The sequence below is a fragment of the Physeter macrocephalus genome, chromosome 18 (assembly GCF_002837175.3).
Source record: "Physeter macrocephalus isolate SW-GA chromosome 18, ASM283717v5, whole genome shotgun sequence".
Classification (NCBI taxonomy): domain Eukaryota; kingdom Metazoa; phylum Chordata; class Mammalia; order Artiodactyla; family Physeteridae; genus Physeter; species Physeter macrocephalus.
Window position 1 is genome coordinate 28,877,525 of NC_041231.1, and position 20,148 is coordinate 28,897,672.

A 20,148-nucleotide genomic window follows, 5' to 3' on the forward strand; every position below is an offset into this window, starting at 1 on the left:
GAGGCCCGCATACCACACACACACAAAAAGATACAGCTAACCAAAAATGAACTTTCCTTCCTGGGTGCCAGCTTCGTCGTGCAGGGATATATGTAGACATGGAGACTTTTTCTCCTGTTTGTTTGTTTTATTTTTTTTTATTTTTATTTATTTATTTATTTGTATAACATTTTTGATAGAAAAGAAATAGGGCAGGTGGAGAAACTGTGGCAAGGGCGGGAGATGGGAAGTATAATTAGGAGAGTTGAAAGAGTCTGAGCATAGAATGCTGTTCACTACCGGGGATAATCAGGGAAATTCCAATGAGCTTCTTAATTACAGAGAAATGCCCAAACCCAAAATAAAATTTTGGGTTTGTGTACAAAATGTTATTTGTGAATGTTATCAAGAAAACTCAATAAAACCTTAGGTAGCATGTTTGGAAGCTGTATATCTATTAATTTATTTTAAATAAGACGACTGAATTTGGAGCCATCTGGCTCTTGTTACTGTTTTGTTTAGTTTAGGTTTTTTTTCTTTTTCCTTAAATATTCTAAGCCACATGTCCTAAACTTTTTTTTAAATATTAAGTTTTAGCAGCAGACATATCTAGGCAATTCCACAAATTGTTAAAAGATGCAAATGAACAGGAAAAATCAGGTGAATTTTAGAATTCAATTCACAGTAGAGTTATGACTCTTTAATTTTTAAAATAGTGATTCTCCATTTTTATCAAGTTACTCTTTGTGATTATACTATGTCCTAGTATTATCTATTTAGTTTCAGAATGAATTTTCTGTTTGTCTGAAAGCTAAAGTTTTTGCTTAATTGGTTTTAAAAGTGGAAGCCAAGCACAAGGCAATATATTGGAAGCCATACTGGAAAATATAAACTATGACAAAACAGAAGACTCCAAGCAAAGACCCACTCCTCTACCTCTGAAGAACCTCATGTAGTTTGCTGTCAAACTACATGAAATAAAACTAGGGATCCATGTCAGACGATGGACACCAATGTCATCCTTCTCTTACATTTTCTTTTGGGTCTTTGTGCTGACACACTACAGCTAGGGCTGTACCCTAGCCCCCTCCTTACACAAAGGGGCCTAGGAACTCCCTTAGTACTGAAATCAAGAAAGGACTTTCTTAGGACACCTTTGTGCCCACATGCCCCAGCACAGGAGCTTGGAGAGTTATCTCTAAGTTCTTATCATTTCTTAGTTAATTCATCTTTTCACTCCTGGTGCTGTTCCTTATACATTTCTTGTTTTAATCCAGGCAAACCCTTTTTTACGCGAAACCCTTCAGAGTTGAAAGGCAAATTCATTCACACGAAGCTGCGGAAAAGCAGTCGTGGCTTTGGCTTCACGGTCGTTGGAGGGGATGAGCCTGACGAGTTTCTGCAGATCAAGAGCTTGGTCCTAGATGGTCCCGCCGCGTTGGACGGCAAGATGGAAACAGGTATGAGACACCACATGGTCCTGTGTGGTCAGGACCAGATGACACCATGATTTCATAAGTTTGTAAGTGTCCTTTGGAAACTTGGCGAGTGAGCAAGGTTCCTGCACTAAGTAAATGCATTCCCTGGTATAAATGAAAAGCTTTGAAGCATTTTAACATTTCCCCATTTTGGGGAACTGTTAGGGTGCTGTTGAGTACAGTAAGGCAGTAATTTACTAAAAATGTAGATCCATTTGAATAAATGAATTCTCAACTTGGTTTTTTATAGTGAGAATTTTTTTCAGAAGAAAGCTCCAATGTTCTTTCAATGATCGTTGTATTCTCATTAGCAGGGAAGACGCTAGATGCTACAGAAATGCCTGATTAGCATAAAATAACTAATAGAAGCAGTCTCTTTGTGCTTTACGGTACTACCCCCAAACAGTTTCAGTTCAGCTTCGTATTGGTAGGATTTGATAGTATAAAATTGATATAACTTTTCTGGGCACTGTTTTTTTAACCGTCAGCTCTTTTGCAGGAGATGTGATTGTGAGTGTGAATGACACCTGTGTTTTGGGACACACGCATGCACAAGTTGTGAAAATCTTCCAGTCCATTCCCATCGGTGCCAGCGTGGACCTTGAACTCTGCCGAGGTTATCCATTGCCTTTTGACCCAGATGACCCCAACACGAGTTTAGTGACCTCTGTGGCCATTTTGGATAAAGAACCAATTATTGTGAATGGGCAAGAGACCTATGACTCGCCAGCTAGTCACAGTAGTAAAACAGGCAAAGTCAATGGCATGAAGGACGCCAGGCCAAGCAGCCCTGCAGATGTGGCTTCAAACGGTTCCCATGGTTACCCCAATGACACTGTCTCTTTGGCTTCCTCCATAGCCACTCAGCCAGAACTCATAACTGTTCATATAGTCAAAGGGCCAATGGGCTTTGGTTTTACTATTGCGGACAGTCCTGGGGGTGGCGGCCAAAGAGTGAAACAGATTGTCGACAGTCCAAGGTGCCGAGGCCTGAAGGAAGGGGATCTTATAGTGGAAGTTAATAAGAAGAACGTGCAGGCTCTGACTCACAACCAAGTTGTGGACATGCTGATCGAATGTCCAAAGGGAAGTGAGGTCACATTGTTAGTGCAACGAGGAGGTATGTAGATTTATTATCTTTCATTGTTTTTAAACCCAAATCCATTGTTGTACTTATTGGTTATCAGGTAGCTATTTGAGGCTTTCTGAATGTCTGTTCCTTTAAGATCATTTTTATTTAAATATTGGGAAATGCATTCAAAATGCCTTCTGATTTCTCTAAATGCTAGCCTCTTTAGAATAAAGGTTATGTTTATACTTTATGTATTTATACAAAGGGACATGCAGCTAGAGTGATACTATTACTGAAAGTGGGGTCTGGCTGCTTGTCACTCAAAAGCTAATAAAAAGGCAAGGTTGGTGGAAAGGAAAGTTTGTTTTATTTCAGAGGCGGGCAACCTGGGGGGAGGGTGGACTCATGTCCAAAGGCCATTCCCCCCAGCAGACAGTCAGCGGGCAAGAGTTTTTGTAGCCAGAGGGAGAGGGCCACATGCAGAAACAGCACAGTCAGCTCTGACAGTCATCTTGAAATTGGTCAAGCAGTGGTCTGATCAGTGTCATCTTGATTGTTTCAAGTACAGTTAGTCTTCAGTTCCAGGGTCAGTTTGTTCCCATTTCTTTGAGACCAGTTCTCAGAATTGTGGCAGCTTCTGTCATGGCTGCAGTCTGGTCATTATGTAGTTAGCTTCTTCCACCTGGTGCGGGTTTCTGTATCTACAAACCAGCTGAAAGGATATGGCTGTGAATGTTTAGCCCTTGAGAAGGAACTAAAGGTCCCTGACTTTGCTTAATGACTGAACTGTTATTATTTGGTTCTGTTTGACTGTTTTCCTTAGCTTCTGTATTTTCTTACTTCTCTGATTAAACTTATTCTTTGAGTAAAGTTTTTCTGCAGACAAAAGGCAGATGGAGGACATGGCGGGGAAGGGACCATAGGGTCCTGCTCTGTTTCCATACCTTTAAATGTAAATCAGACTGTGCCTTTTAAAACCCGTTAAGCTTTGAAAACCTTTATCTTTTAAGTCTCCTGAACCTGGTCGACACAGTGTGCATGCAAAACGTGGCTCTCAGCCACTCTTCCAGCCTCATCTCATACTCCTCTCCCTTCCTCACTGTGCTTGGCCACCTGGTTTCTTTTCTGTAGTGCCTTCACTACTCTAAGCCCTTCTGTCTCAGGGCCTTTGCACTTTCTGTTTCCACTGCTTGGAAGACTCTTTTCCCCAGCTCTTCACTTGGCTGGCTCCGTCTCATTCAGGGCTCCTCCTGAGAGAGGGCTTCTCTGATTACTTATCTAAAGTAGCCCCCAGCAAGCACTCCTATGTAATCTCTGCTGCATCACCCCATTTCTTAATAGCTTTTATCATGATCATTATTATCACAAGCCATTGTTATGTATATTTACTTATTTTTCTTTGTTCCTCTCTCTTTTTCTTTTTTTTTATTGGAGTATAGTTTTTTAAATTTTTATTGGAGCATAGTTGATTTACAATGTTATGTCAGTTTCAGGCGTACTGCAAAGTGAATCTGTTATACATATACATATATCCACTCTTTTTTAGATTCTTTTCCCATGTAGGTCATTACAGAGTATTGAGTAGAGTTCCCTGTGCTGTACAGTAGGTCCTTATTGGTTATCTACTTTATATATAGTAGCGTGTATATGTCAATCCCAATCTTCCAATTTATCCCTCCCCCAACCTTACCCCCGGGAATCACAAGTTTATTTTCTACATCTATAAATCTATTTCTGTTTTGTAGATAAGTTCATTTGTACCCTTTGTTTTTAGATTCCACATATAAGTGATATCATATGATATTTGTCTTTCTCTGACTTCACTCAGTGTGACAATCTCTAGGTCCATCCAAGTTGCTGCAAATGGCATTATTTCATTCTTTTTTTATGACTAGTATTCCATTGTATATATGTACCACATCTTCTTTATCCATTCCTCTGTTGATGGGCATTTAGGTTGCTCCCGTGTCCTGGCTATCGTAAATAGCACTGCAATGAACATTGGGGTGTGTGTATCTTTTTGAATTATGGTTTTCTCCAGATATATGCCCAAGAGTGGGATTGCTGGATCAGATGGTAGCTCTATTTTTAGTTTAGTTTTTTATGCGGTACGCGGCCCTCTCAGTGTTGTGGCCTCTCCCGTTGCGGAGCACAGGCTCCAGACACGCAGGCTCAGCGGCCATGGCTCACGGGCCCAGCCGCTCTGTGGCACGTGGGATCTTCCCGGACCGGGGCACAAACCCGCGTCCCCTGCATCGGCAGGCGGACTCCCAACCACTGCGCCACCAGGGAAGCCCTATTTTTAGTTTTATAAGGAACCTGCATACTGTTCTCCATAGTGGCTCTACCAGTTTACATTCCCACCAACAGTGTAGGAGGGTTCCCTTTACTCTCTCTTTTTCATTCGAATATAAGCTCCATAAAGCCAGAGCCCACCTCTGCATGTTGGCAGCTGTATCCCCAGTACTTAACACAGTACCTGACTCCTGCTAGGTGTTCATGAATGAATAGGTAATGAATGAATGAATGGATATGTGATTATTTATACTTGGCAGCAACAACGGCTCCACCGATCGTATTAAAAACATCTCAGCATACCCACATTTTAATGAAGGGGTTAAGGATCTCAGAGAAGTGGGGTATTCTAAATCCTGAGACAGTTGGCTTTCTTTCCCCTGCCAGCAACCCCCTACCTCTGCGCCAGCGGAAATCCCAGGACCTCACGCTGAGAAACATTTTCCGCCTGTTGAAATGTCTTGCTCCTGGGTCTGTATTTGTGACTAATCTTGATTGATCACCTCCCACAATGGGCCTGAGTTTGGTCGTTTCCTTGACCCTTGCCAATAGGATGTGTTTCATGCACAGAGTATTCTGACCCTCTGAAAAGAGATCAGGACCCAGACTTTTATTTCCTCTCGGTTTCATTGAGACAGAAAAGCTTGTTTATGTCACACCAGCCATGTCCTCGGGCTCTCGTGAAGCTGTGTGTGTTCTGTGATCAAAATGAATGGGGTTGTGGGAAGGAAATCCAAAATTCAGAACTGTCTGTGTGAATCACAATGCTCAGTCCACTCTTCTTGAACAGGTGTAAAACCCATTTGCAGATTTTATTTTTTTTTAAGTTATTTCTACCAATAAAATTTTGAAGTTTCTTCTTGTACCTAGACCACTTGACTGCACAGATAATTTTGTTTTAAACAGTGACCAAGATGTAGTAGGAAGTGACTTGAGGTTAAGGATGAGGAGAGGGAGGGGGTGGGGGATGGTGGTACCTGGCACTTACAGACAAGTGAGCAGTTTACAAAGCGCTTTTCAAACCTACACACACCTCTCATCTCATTTTTACCACATCCCTGAAAAGGAAGGTACCAGCCAACAGTAGGATTGAGAAGTTCACCTGGATTCTTTGGTTTCCAGTCTAGTGCTCTGCCCTACTTAACTCTGAACACCACTGATTTTTGCACAACTGCTGGTTTCAGTGGCCAGCAACTTGGAAACTTTTAAATAGTTCTTGGTACGTCAGGGCATCTCTGATTCAGCCACTGCTCATTTGACATCATAAATCACCCTGCTCTCCTTCTTCATTTATTTGCTCCTTCATTTCTTTTGTCATTTTGTTCAGTTTTTCTTTTCCATTCAATTCACTTTTTTTTTTCTTTTTTTTGGCGGTAACGCGGGCCTCTCACTGTTGTGACCTCTCCCGTTGCGGAGCACAGGCTCCGGACGCGCAGGCTCAGCGGACATGGCTCACGGGCCCAGCTGCTCCGCGGCATGTGGGATCTTCCCAGACCGGGACATGAACCCACGTCCCCTGCATCGGCAGGCGGAGTCTCAACCACTGCGCCACCAGGGAAGCCCTCAATTCACTTTTAAGGAGACCAAAAAGTAAAGTCTCATTGTAATTTACTAACTTACAGTGGTTACTGGAGCCATATTGTAATGAATTTGCCCAAATTAGCAAACAACTCATTATAAAAATATACCCCTTGATTTTCAAATATGTTTACATTTTCTCTTCTTAATTCCTAAGACCTTCTTTTGGTTAATGCCATTATATTTTATAACATTAAATTAATAAGGGAAGATCCAGAATATATTGCCACATTAGTCAACATCTATGTAGTTTATTCCACAACCTGAGTAATTTAAAATCACTGTAACATCAGCAGTCTTTAAAATATGCCATATGCCTTATGTTTGATTTATGTGTCAGATAGAAAGTTTGTACATCTGCACTTGGCAAGCTAACACCAGCTACTATTAATCTTTCTAGAAAGCATATAAATGTATTTGTCTCTGCCATATATCAGTTACTTGAATTGGGGCTGGCATTTTAATCATTCCTCTTGTATGATGGGGGTGTAAATGAGAAGGTTTGATGATCATTTAGGATAGCCTCTAGGTTAAATGAGAAAGTAAATGGCCACTTCACTGATTCTTTCTAATGAATCTTATTTCCATCATATCTCCTGGTAAGCAGATTGATTAACTCATTAAGTCTACACCTCTCTTGATTCTCAGGAATAAATATCTCAAAGGTGGGGCTTTCTATGGTTTAAAAAACTAGTCTTTTCTACTTTGGGGCAGAACTTAGCTACATTTGTATTTTGGTTTTCACTCTTGACTCCCAAGCTCATTTTTTATTTTTGTTCTGGTCGAAATCAGGTGCATTTTGGTTTTTAGCATTTTTTTTTTCTTTAATCCCCCTCCCACCAATGGAAGTAAGCAGAGGTTGAAATATCATTTGTAAATTTCTGGAGACAGTTTCCTAGGTCAGGCTTGGGCTTGCTGGGCATGTCTATCCATAGCCCTGGCAGCTGGGGCCCTTACTTATTTGTTTACAAGTGTCTTCTTTATAAACATGTCCGTGCCTATGGATGTCACTCAAGTTCTTAAAGGGCAGTGCCTTCTTCCTGTGCCTGGCTGCCCATCTTCCCATGGTTAGTCCTTTCCTCCTTCTCCCTCTGCTGTCCAGTAAGGAGAATGCCTTTTATTTTTCTTAATTTTTCACATGGCATTTGCATTCAGACAGCCCATCACCTGACACCAGTGTAAGTCTAGAGGCAAAATTTTTTAAGCGTTTGGAAAATCTTGCTAGAAGGTGATTACTATTGTTTTGAAATTTTTTTTTTTTAATTTACAAAAGTTGTAGAATTTGTTCCATAAAGCTTTTTTTTAACTTTATAAGAGGGAGTGGGACTTCCCTGGTAGTCCAGTGGTTAAGACTTTGCCTTCCAATGCAGGGGGTACGAGTTGGATCCCTGGTCAGGGAGCTAAGATCCCACATGCCTCGCAGCCAAGAAACCATAACATAAAACAGAAGCAATATTGTAACAAATTCAGACTTCCCTAGTGGCGCAGTGGGTGGGAGTCCACCTGCCAATGCAGGGGACACGGGTTCAATCCCTGGTCTGGGAGAATCCCACATGCCACGGAGCAACTAAGCCTGTGCGCCACAACTACTGAGCCTGCGCTCTGGAGCCTGCAAGCCACAACTACTGAGCCTGTGTGCCACAACTACTGAAGCCCGTGCGCCTAGAGCCTGTGCTCTGCAACAAGAGAAGCCACCACAATGAGAAGCCCGCGCATTGCAATGAAGAATATCCCCCACTCACTGCAACTAGAGGAAGCCCATGTGCAGCAATGAAGACCCAACACAGCCAAAAATAATTAATTTTAAAAAATATTGTAACAAATTCAATAAAGACTTTAAAAATGGTTTTAAAAGAAAGAAAGAAAAAGAGAAGGGATTATATTGGGACTTCCCTGGTGGCGCAGTGGATAAGACTCCCACCTCCCGGTGCAGGGGGTCCAGGTTTGATCCCTGGTTGAGGAACTAGATCCCACGTGCATGCCGCAACTAAGTGCGAGCCACAACTAAGGAGCCCGCCTGCTGCAACTAAGACCCCATGTGACCAAATAAATAAATAATTTTTTTAAAGGGATTATATTATATGTGGCATAACTACCTGTGCCCCCTGTGTATTTTGTATATTTAGCTAATTTATACCTAGTAGGAGGTATGACACTCTTGAAGATCTCATTTGGGGTGGAGTCAGAATACTCTGTTTTTTTTTTTTTTTTTTTGTGGTACGTGGGCCTCTCACTGCTGTGGCCTCTCCCGTTGCGGAGCCCAGCCTCCGGATGCGCAGACCCAGTGGCTGTGGCTCACGGGCCCAGCCGCTCCGCGGCATGTGGGATCCTCCCAGACCGGGGCACAAACCCGTGTCCCCTGAATCGGCAGGTGGATTCTCAACCACTGCGGCACCAGGGAAGCCCAGAATACTCTGTTTTAAAAGACAATTTGGAATACTTTATGAAAGTGGAGAATGTGTGTTTTACTTTAGAGAGAAAAAGTGTACTGAAGAAAAAGCTGAACTAGAGGTTCCAGGAGCCCGCCTGTAGTTCAAACTGTGCCCATAGCTCCTCTGTACCTCTGACTGGGATACAGCTCTTGCCCTGAGACTCATTTCTTTATGCCAAAAAATGGATAGTTTGAACTAGCTCATCTTTAGGGTGACCCCTGCTAACTCTAATTTTATGCCAAAAAATGGCCTCATTGATGTGTAGGGGAAAGACCACAAGATTCGAGAGTCAGACAATGCGAGTTTAAATTGCAGGTCCTGCCTTTATTCCCTTTGTGACCTTAGGCAAGTCATCTGAAAAAAAGGTAACATTTGTGCCAATTCCTGACCTAGAAGCAGTCACATGATAAATCAGTGGTGTTTTACTGATATCCCCTAGTATCAGAAGCCACTGGGTATGGTGGGTTTCTTTTTTAAAAAAGAAAAAACAAAGTCTAGCGTGTACCTGCAGAATTTTAATTTCCGTGCACGATGAGCAGGCACCTGTATTTTTTTTAGAAGTTGCACTGGCAATGCTGATGTAAAATCAGAATTGCAATCAGTTTTAGGCTTCTGCCCTCGTGGTCCCTTCTCGTTTTGATTCTGTGACATATAACTTGAGAGTGAAATAAGTTTATAACTTAACAGTTATTTTCATCTCTAAGTAATTTCTTCTTTTAAAGTCCGATTCCTAAGCAATAGATTTCTCCATCTTCCCTAAGATCCATTGCAGCTCCCAAATTTGACATTTTTCTACTTCAGAGGAGGATAGAAAGGAAGACTTGGTCTCAGAGATGCTTCTTTTGAGCACAACTCTCCAGTGACTTTTACTGATCACAACAGAATTAAAAGTGATGCTTTGTATACTGAGTGCTCTTGTCAGGGTACTAAGTAATTTTAGGATCTGAATATAAAGTAATGAAATGTTAGGATCCCTGGAGGGGAGGACTATCTATATCCAACTTGCACTTTTGTATCCCTGGCACGTCATGGGGAACCTGGCATGTGGTAAGGTCTTCGTAAATACTAGCTGGATATATTAAACTTTCTCTTCAAGTCACATTAGAAAATTAATTATATAGCTTTGTAGTCACTTTTCATAACTTCAGAAAGATAAAAAAGATGTTAAAAGGCAAAATGAAATATGAAAATCATGGTAGTGATAGTAATAATGTTACTTACTGTGTACCAGGATTGTAACCATGGTACAAGCAATACATACATGTAGACACAGGCGGAAATAAAACCTCACAACATCTCACTGTTGTGACCACGTTGAAACCATCCATTTGCAGTGTGATTCTGAATAGGACCCTGTGGGAAATGAAGGCAGTGATTAGTAGGAAAAAAAAAAAAAGAAGTGAAGGAATTGCTTTTGTTGTAGGTGCTGAGATTCCACAGCTGAATTTGCTTAGTATAAAGCAAAAGAGAAATTTCTGGTTTAGTTGGGAAGCATGTATAAGACTCCTCCTTGCTTAAAGCATTTGTAATACATAAAAACATTAAACGCTTCTGCAATGTGCCAGGTGTAGTTGGTTCTAAACATTTTACATATCATAATTCAGGAGCCCTCTGAGGTGACTAAAACCTTACCTCCACTTTAGAGGAGAGGGTGCTGAGCCCCAGAGAAGCTCAGTGATTTACCCAGAATCACACAGCTGATTAATGCAAGCTAGGATTTGAACCCAGGATTTCTAGTTCCAGAGACCAATCTCTTACCCACTATGCTAAGCAGCCTCCTGGCTTGTAGATGAAAAGCTCCAATACCGTTAAGGAGTACATCTTATACATAAAAGAATAAGTAAGGTCTGAAGTCTGTGGCAAATTAATGCCACTTAATTTTCATCCAGATTTACTGATGATAGTTCATTAAATCGTCATCGATCCACACAGGGAAAGCAATATCTAATCTCATCATCCAAGCACATGATTAACATTAGCTCTTATTTGCGTGTGTTTTTCCCCCGTCTGAAATGATGCAAAACCATCATAATTAGAACCGCGCTGCTGCCGGAGAGTTAAACCTGGGTGATCTGCTGCCTCTTTTCTCTTTGCCCTCTGGTCACGGACTGGAGAATGAATTGCAAATTGCACTGCTTAAGTGTTTGACTGCCAGAATCTCTTCAGTTGAGCTGCAGGGCCTCGGAAAGAATTCAGGTTGCTGGCAGAGCGATATCCTAATAGTGGTGGGGTCTGTGTATTCACATCAGCACATCCCGTCTATTCCCCCTCCTCTGTCGTGTCATCCTCCCACCTCTTCCCCGGCCTCTGCCATCCATCATGTGGCACCTGGCCTCGATGTGGCCTTGCAACAGGTCTCAAGGCTTCCTCTAGTCCATTCTCCGGCTGGAGTGATTTAAAGTCAATTGGATCCAGTCGCTGCTCATGTCAGGATGACGTCCCATCATTCAGAGTAAACTCCAAAGTCCTGTGTCACAGACAAGCACTTGCTCTTTCTTCTGTCTGTGTGTTTCCTGTCACAGAGAGCCACAGAGCTTTCTCACTCCTGTCCTTGAAGTTTCTGCTCAGGGTTCCTTTCCTTCAAGAAGCCTGCTCTGACCGCTCCGTAGAAAAGAAAAGAGCATCCACCGCCATCATGCTCTGCTCTGTCCTTCCTTCTCAGGCCGTGGATGCTTCCTTGTGGTCTCTGTGAGAGTAGGGACTGGGTCTCAATCATTATTTCATCCCCACCACCTAAAATCATTCCTGGCACATTGTAGGTCTTCAGAAAATCATCTATATTGAAGGAAAACTCTGAATTAATGCAAGGCCCTTTGTTTTCATAAATGCTCATCATCCTTTAGAGAACTTTCTGGGGTGAGAGCTTATCATTAGAGCTGGGGAAACAGGCAGCAGGAGATGGACCACCTCGAAAATCACACAGCATGGAGGTGAGACAGCCTGACTTCCAACCCAGGTTTGTTGGCCTGTAAAGCCCATGCCCTCTGTCACAGGCTGTTCTAAATGACAAGGAAAAAATGATACAAATAAACTTATATACAAAACCGAAATAGACCCACAGGCATAGAAGACAAGCTCAAGGTTACCAAACACAACATTGTAAATCAACTCTACTTCAATTAAATAAATAAATAAATAAATGACAAGGAAATGCAGTTCATGGCAGTGGATCATGTTGGTCCAATTAAGCCTGTTCTCCAGGTCCAGTGCAGTAGTCACTATCCACATGGGGCTATTTAATTAATTAAAGCTAAATGCGATGTAAAATTTAGTCCAACTGGCCACGTTTCAAGAACCAAATAGCCACATGTGGCCAGTGGCTGCCATATTGGACAGTGCAGTTACAGAACCTGTCCACTCTCGTAGAAAATGCTGTTGGACAGTGCTGCTCGAGAGATTTTGATTATTTTGCCCTCAAAAGTGATATGTTGCATGCCCTTTATTTTACCCTTTCTCTGATATGCTTTTGATGCCCTCAAAAGTGATACGTTGCATGTCCTTTATTTTACTCTTTCTCTTATATGCCTTTGATGGAAGAAAAATATGGAATTGAAGGCAACTTTATGGTTAATACATTTCTTTTTATACAGATAATGATAATAATAGGTCCTATTTATTAAATTATTTCCATGTGTAGGTACTGCTCTAAGCTCTTTACATGTGTTAACTGGATGTTAGGGGGTCACAAGGAATTGAGACTCAGAGAACATGAAAGACTTGTAAAGTATTAGCACTTGGGCGATCTGCTCTATCCTAATCCTGAGACAGCTCATCAACTTTTAATGGGGATTATAGGGCTTCCACCTGGCCAGGAAGCATCTCATCTTTAATTCTGGACTGATGTTAAGGAGTTTAACTTAAATTATTTTATTATGTAAAGTATCTTTAAAAAGAGGAAGAAACTTTTTTTTGAATTTTATTTTATTTTTTTAATACAGCAGGTTCTTATTAGTTATCCATTTAATACATATTAGTGTATATATGTCAATCCAATCTCCCAATTCATCCCACCACCCTGCTTTCCCCCCTTGGTGTCCGTACATTTGTTCTCTACATCTGTGTCTCTATTTCTGCCTTGCAAACCAGTTCATCTGTACCATTTTTCTAGATTCCACATATATGCGTTACTATACGATATTTGTTTTTCTCTTTCTGACTTACTTCACTCTGTATGACAGTCTCTAGGTCCATCATGTCCCTACAAATGACTCAATTTCATTCCTTTTTATGGCTGAGTAATACTGCATTGTACCTATGTACCACATCTTCTTTATACATTTGTCTGTCACTGGGCATTTATGTTGCTTCCATGACCTGGCTATTGTAAATAGTGCTGCAATGAACATTGGGGTGCATGTGTCTTTTTGAATTACGGTTTTCTCTGAGTATATGCCCAGTAGTGGGAACCAGTGTGAGGTGATACCTCATTGTAGTTTTGATGTGCATTTTTCTAATAATTAGTGATGTTAAGCAGCTTTTCATGTGCCTCTTGGCCATCTGTATGTCTTCTTTGGAGAAATGTCTGTTTAGGTCTTCTGCCCATTTTTTGATTGGGTTGTTTGTTTTTTTAATATTGAGCTGCATGAGCTGTTTATATATTTTGGAGAGTAATCCTTTGTCGATTCATTTGCAAATATTTTCTCCCATTCTGCGGGTTGCCTTTTCATCTTGTTTATAGTTTCCTTTGCTGTGCAAAAGGTTTTAAGTTTCACTAGGTCCCATTTGTTTATTTTTGTTTTTATTTCCATTACTCTAGGAGGTTGGTCGAAAAAGATCTTGCTGTGATTTATGTCAAAGAGTGTTCTTCCTATGTTTTCCACTAAGAGATTTATAATGTCCGGCCTTTCATTTAGGTCTGTAATCCATTTTGAGTTTATTTTTGTGTATGGTGTTAGGGAGTGTTCTAATTTCATTCTTTTACATGTATCTGTCCAGTTTTCCCAGCACCACTTACTGAAGAGTCTGTCTTTTCTCCATTGTATATCCTTGCCTCCTTGGTCATAGATTAGTTGACCATAGGTGTGTGGGTTTACCTCTGGGCTTTCTATCCTGTTCCATTGATCTATATTTCTGTTTTTGTGCCAGTACCATATTGTCTTGATTACTGTAGCTTTGTAGTACAGTCTGAAGTCAGGGAGTCTGAGACCTCCAGCTCCGTTTTTTTCCCTCAAGATTGCTTTGGCTATTTGGGGTCTTTTGTGTCTCCATACAAATTGTAAGATTTTTTATTCTAGTAATTTGATATGTGTTGCATGAATCTGTAGATTGCTTTGGGTAGTATAGTTATTTTCAAAATATTGATTCTTCCAATGCAAGAGCATGGTATATCACTCCATCTGTTTGTGTCATCTTTGATTTCTTTCATCAGCATCTTATAGTTTTCTGAGTACAAGTCTTTTGCCTCCTCAGGTAGGTTTATTCCTAGGTATTTTATTCTTTTCGTTGCAATGGTGAATGGGATTGTTTCCTTAATTTCTCTTTCTGATCTTTCATTGTTAGTGTATAGGAATGCAAGAGATTTCTGTGCATTAATTTTGTATCCTGCTATTTTACCAAATTCATTCATGAGCTCTAGTAGTTTTCGGGTAGCATCTTTAGGGTTCTCTATGTATAGTACCATGTCATCTGCAAACAGGGACAGTTTTACTTCTTCTTTTCCAATTTGGATTCCTTTTATTTCTTTTTCTTCTTTGATTGCCATGGCTAGGACTTCCAAAACTATGTTGAATAATAGCAGTGAGAGTGGCCAGTCTTGCCTTGTTCCTGATCTTAGAAGAAGTGCTTTCAGTTTTTCACCATTGAGAATGATGTTTGCTGTGGGTTTGTTGTATATGGTCTTTATTATGTTGAGGTAGTTTCTGTCTATGCCCACTTTCTGGAGAGTTTTTATCATAAATGGGTGTTATCTCTTCTCTAAATGTTTGATAGAATTCACCTGTGAAGCCATCTGGTCCTGGACTTTTGTTTGCTGGAAGATTTTTAACCCGTTTCAATTTCATTACTTGTGATTGGTCTGTCCATATTTTCTATTTCCTCCTGGTTCAGTCTTGGAAGGTTATATCTTTCTAAGAATTTGTCCACTTCTTCCAGGTTGTGCATTTTATTGGCATAGAGCTGCTTGTAGTAGTCTCTTAGGATGTTTTGTATTTCTGTGGTGTCAGTTGTAACTTCTCCTTTTTCATTCCTAATGTTATTGATTTGAGTCCTCTCCCTCTTTTTTTTGGATGAGTCTGGCTAAAGGTTTATCAATTTTGTTTATCTTCTCAAATAGCCAGCTTTTAGTTTTATTGATCTTTGCTATTGTTTTCTTTGTTTCTATTTCATTTATTTCTGCTCCGATCTTTATCATTTCTTTCCTTCTACTAACTTTGGGTTTTGCTTGTTCTTCTTCCTCTAGTTCCTTTAGGTGTAAGGTTAGATTGTTTATTTGAGATTTTTCTTGTTTCTTGAGGTAGGCTTGTATTGCTATAAACTTCCCTCTTAGAACTGCTTTTGCTGCATCCCACAGGTTTTGGATCATCACGTCTTCATTGTCATTTGTCTCTAGGTATTTTTTGATTACCTCTTTGATTTCTTCAGTGATCTCTTGGTTATTTAGTGATGTGTAGTTTAGCCTCCATGTGTTTGTGTTTTTTACGTTTTTTCCCCTGTGATTTATTTCTAATCTCATAGCATTGTGGTTCGAAAAGATGCTTGATATGATTTCAATTTTCCTAAATTTACTGAGGCTTGATTTGTGACCCAAGATGTGATCTATCCTGGAGAATGTTCCATGTGCACTTGAGAAGAAAGTGTGTGGAATGTCCTATAAATATCAATTAAATCTGTCGGGTCTGTTGTGTCATTTAAAGCTTGTGTTTCCTTATTAACTTTCTTTCTGGATGATCTGTCCATTGGTGTAAGTGAGGTGTTATAAAAGTCCCCCACTGTTAGTGTGTTACTGTCGATTTCCTCTTTTATAGCTGTTGGCATTTGCCTTATGTATTGAGGTGCTCCCATGTTGAGTGCATATGTATTTATAATTGTTATATCTTCTTCTTGGATTGATCCCTTGATCATTATGCAGTGTCCTTCCTTGTCTCTTGTAACATTCTTTATTTTAAAGCCTATATTATCTCATATGAATATTACTACTCTAGCTTTCTTTTGATTTCCATTTGCATGGAATATCTTTTTCCCTCTCCTCACTTTCAGTCTGTATGTGTCCCTAGGTCTGAAGTGAACAGTATATATATGGGTCTTGTTTTTGTATCCATTCAGTGAGCCTGTGTCTTTTGGTTGGAGCATTTAGTCTGTTCACATTTAAGGTAATTATCAATATGTATGTTCCTATTACCATTTTCTTAAATGTTTTGGGTTTGTTTTTGAAGGTCCTTGTCTTCTCTTATGTTTCCCACTTAGAGAAGTTCCTTTAGCATTTGTTGTAGAGGTGGTTTGGTGGTGCTGAATTCTCTTAGCTTTTGTTTGTCTGTAAAGCTTTTGATTTCTCCGTCGAATCTGAATGAGATCCTTGCCGGATAGAGTAATCTTGGTTGTAGGTTCTTCCCTTTTGTCACTTTAAATATATCATGCCACTCCCTTCTGACTGTATTGTTCATCTCTGTTTGTTTGTTCTTTAATTCTTTTAGGTCTTTGTTCTTTAATTCTTCCAGGTCTTTGTTAAACATTTCTTGCATCCTCTCCATCTTTGCCTCCGTATATCATGCCACTCCCTTCTGACTTGTAGAGTTTCTGTTGAGAAATCAGCTGTTAACCTTATGGGAGTTCCCTTGTATGTTATTCGTCGTTTTCTCCTTGTTGCTTTTGATAATTTTTCTTTGTCTTTGATTTTTGTCAGTTTGATTACTATGTGTCTCGGCGTGTTTCTCCTTGGGTTCGTTCTTTTTCTGAGGTCCTGGATCATCTTCATTATCATTATTCTGAATTCTTTTTCTGGAAGGTTGCATATCTCCACTTCATTTAGTTGTTTTTCTGGGGTTTTATCTTGTTCCTTCATCTGGTACACAGTCCTCTGACTTTTCATTTTGTCCATCTTTCTGTGAGTGTGGTTTTGTTCCATAGGCTGCAGGATTGTATTCTTCTTGCTTCTGTTGTCTGCCCTCTGGTGGATGAGGCTATCTAAGAGGCTTGTGCAAGCTTCCTGATGGGATGGACTGGTGGTGGGTAGAGCTGGTTGGTGCTCTGGTGGGCAGAGCTCAGGAAAACTTTAATCAGCTTGTCTGCTGTTGGGTGGGGCTGAGTTCCCTCCCTGTTGGTTGTTTGGCCTGAGGTGACCCAGCCCTGGAGGCTACAGACTCTTTGGTGGGGCTAATGGCACACTCCGGGAGGGCTCATGCTGAGGAGTACTTCTGCTGCCAGTGTCCTTGTCCCTGTGGTGAGCCACAGCCGCCCCCTGCCTCTTCAGGAGACCCTCCAACACTAGCAGGTAGGTCTGGTTCAGTCTCTTATAGGGTCACTGCTCCTTTGCCCTGTGTCCTGATACACACACTACTTTGTGTGTGCCCTCCAAGAGTGGAGTCTCTGTTTCCCCCCATCCTGTTGAAGTCCTGCAATCAAATCCCACTAGCCTTCAAAGTCTGATTCTCTGGGAATTCCTCCTCCCGTTGCCGGACCCCCACGTTGGGAAGCCTGATGTGGGGCTTAGAATCTTCACTCCGGTGGGTAGACTTCTGTGGTATAATTGTTCTCCAGTTTGTGACTCACCCACCCAGTGGTTATGGGATTTGACTTTATTGTGATTGTGCCCCTCGTACTGTCTCACTGCAGCTTCTCCTTTGTCTTTGGATGTGGGGTATCTTTTTTTGGTGAGTTCCAGTGTCTTCCTGTTGATGATTATTCAGCAGTTAGTTGTCATTCTGGTGCTATTGCAAGAGGGAGTGAGCGCACGTCCTTCTACTCCTCCATCTTGAACCAATCTCCAAAAGAGGAAGAAACTTTAACACAAGAAGAATTCACCTTAAATTCTTATATATAAAATAATATATAATCTGCTGCATGAGCATCAGCAATTTACAGTTTGTCAGACCTCTATTTAAAAAGGAAGATGTGGAAGTTTTCTTGGTATATTTATCTGATTCAATATCTCAAACTAATTGACCTCCCTGCTTACCTGTGGTACTTGGTTTTTCTACTAATTTTGGAAGTCGAGCCCTCTTGTCAAATCTAGTGTGCTACCTAATATTTTCCTAGCTATTAAATGTTTTTCACGTTAATTTAGCAAACTTCCTGTTACTTCCATGGTGCTAAACAGGCTGCCATTTGTATTTACTATTAAGGAGCTGCCTTTATTCCTAATGCAGTTTTTAAGTTGCTGTTTTGGTTTATTGCCACCGTTGAAAGTTACCAAGGATTTTACTTGAGAATTCTTTATAGGAGGGTAGGTCACATTTACATTTGAGATGACTTATAGCAAAAGATGAGATAAATTTTAAAATGTCTCTATTTTAGTTCTTTCATTATACAATGGATACAAATTACCCCTCACTTTCAGCATCTTAAGTAAGGAACTCTGATTTTTGATCTCATAATTTTTAAATTGATTTTGGTCCTAATTTTTAAACCTAAGCAGACTGCATTTATTTGTTCTAACATTTATATGCAGGTTTTGACTTGGTTGGATGGTTTGAGTTGTAATCCTGTTATATTCATAATGCAAAGTGATCAGCACACCTAAAACCGCATTATTGTTTTTGTTTTTGTTTTTTTCTGGTAAGGGAATGTCTCATCCTCCTTGAAGGTAAACTTAATGCACCGAGTTATTTGTTTTTGTGTATTATTTATTATAAATGTGTGTGATTTATAATTCTCATTAAAGAGTGGTGACAGGGCTTCCCTGGTGGCGCAGTGGTTGAGAGTCCGCCTGCCAACGCAGGGGACACGGGTTCGTGCCCCGGTCCGGGAAGATCCCACATGCCGCGGAGCAGCTGGGCCCGTGAGCCACAACTACTGAGCCTGCGCGTCCGGAGCCTGTGCTCCGCAGCAAGAGAGGCCGCGACAGTGAGAGGCCCGCGCACCACGATGAAGAGTGGCCCCTGCTCGCTGCAACTGGAGAAAGCCCTCGCACAGAAACGAAGACCCAAAACGGCCAAAAATAAATTAATTAATTAATTTAAAAAAAAAAAAGAGTGGTGACATCGTTTCCCCTTTCTGGAAGAGTGTAGGAATTTCAAGTTAGAATTATTACATTGGTCGGCAGGCTGTAGAATAATCATTCTGTGTTTCTACCTACAGGGCTACATTTGAATGTAAAGAGGTTCTTTTGTTTTCCCCTTTTCAGGGACAAATTCATGAACATGGTGGGCCAGGTGTTGTCTAGGTGCTGTGAATCAAACAGATCATCCAAAAACAAAACAAGCAAGTTTGCTCCTGATTTCGTGAACCTTTTATTCTAGAGGAAGGAGAGAAAGGGCAGAAATAATCAGATGAACAAAAAAATATCATCCAGAGAGAAGTGCTGTGAAGAAAATAAAACTGGATGAAGTTTTAAGGGTAGGGCCGAGAGGGCTGCTTTCGATTAGGTGGTGAGATTTGAATGACCATGAGGAAGGAAACAGCATTCCACGAACAAGGGACAGTTAGTGCAAAGGCCCCAGAAAAGAACTAGAATGTGGGACAGTGTGGCTGAAGAAAGTTGAGCAAGAGGAATGGTGATGAGTTTCAGAGACCAACAACCAGGGTTAGGAATTTGGATTTTATTTTCTGTGTGATGTTCAGTTTTAAGCAATGAAGGGACGAGATCTCATTAACATTGTTAGACAATCCCTCTGGCATATGTGGGAAGAATAGATTTTAGAGTTGGCATGGAAGGGGGAGACCCAGTAGGGCCATTGTGGTTGGAGAAGGGAGTTGGCAGCATAGAATCAAGTGATGGCAGTGGGGACGTGGGAAGTGGGGCGTTGGGGATGTGTTTGGAGAGTCAATAGGACTTGGTATGTTGACTCAGAATCAGGGTTGGCAAACTCTTCTGGGAAGGGCCAGATTGGTCAGTATTTTCGCTTTGTGGGCCATACGGTTTCTGTCACCTCTGCTCTCCTCTGCCCTTGTAGCAGATGATATGGAAGCAAATGGATTGGTAACATTCCAAGAAAACATTTTTTAAAAAAATTTTATTGGAGCATAGTTGATTTACAATGTTATGTTAGTTTCAGGTGAACCACAAAGTGAATCTGTTATACATATACATATATCCACTCTTTTTAGTATTCTTTTCCCATATAGGTCATTACAGAGTATTAAGTAGAGTTCCCTGTGCTATACAGTAGGTCCTTATTAGTTATCTATTTTATATATAGTAGTGTGTATATGTCAATCCCAA

At 40.8% G+C, this 20,148-nt stretch overlaps 1 protein-coding gene across 9 annotated transcripts in view; it reads left to right on the plus strand.

Annotated features, from left to right (window-relative positions):
• MAGI1 (membrane associated guanylate kinase, WW and PDZ domain containing 1) overlaps window positions 1–20,148 on the plus strand; it is a 651,320-nt gene that overhangs the window by 558,908 nt on the left and 72,264 nt on the right. For all 9 annotated transcript variants that reach the window (XM_028478786.2, XM_028478787.2, XM_028478783.2 and 6 more), the window contains 2 exons: window positions 1,257–1,439; window positions 1,957–2,577. In XM_028478786.2, the coding sequence (XP_028334587.1) occupies window positions 1,257–1,439; window positions 1,957–2,577 (804 nt within the window). The remainder of the gene's footprint in view (window positions 1–1,256; window positions 1,440–1,956; window positions 2,578–20,148) is intronic.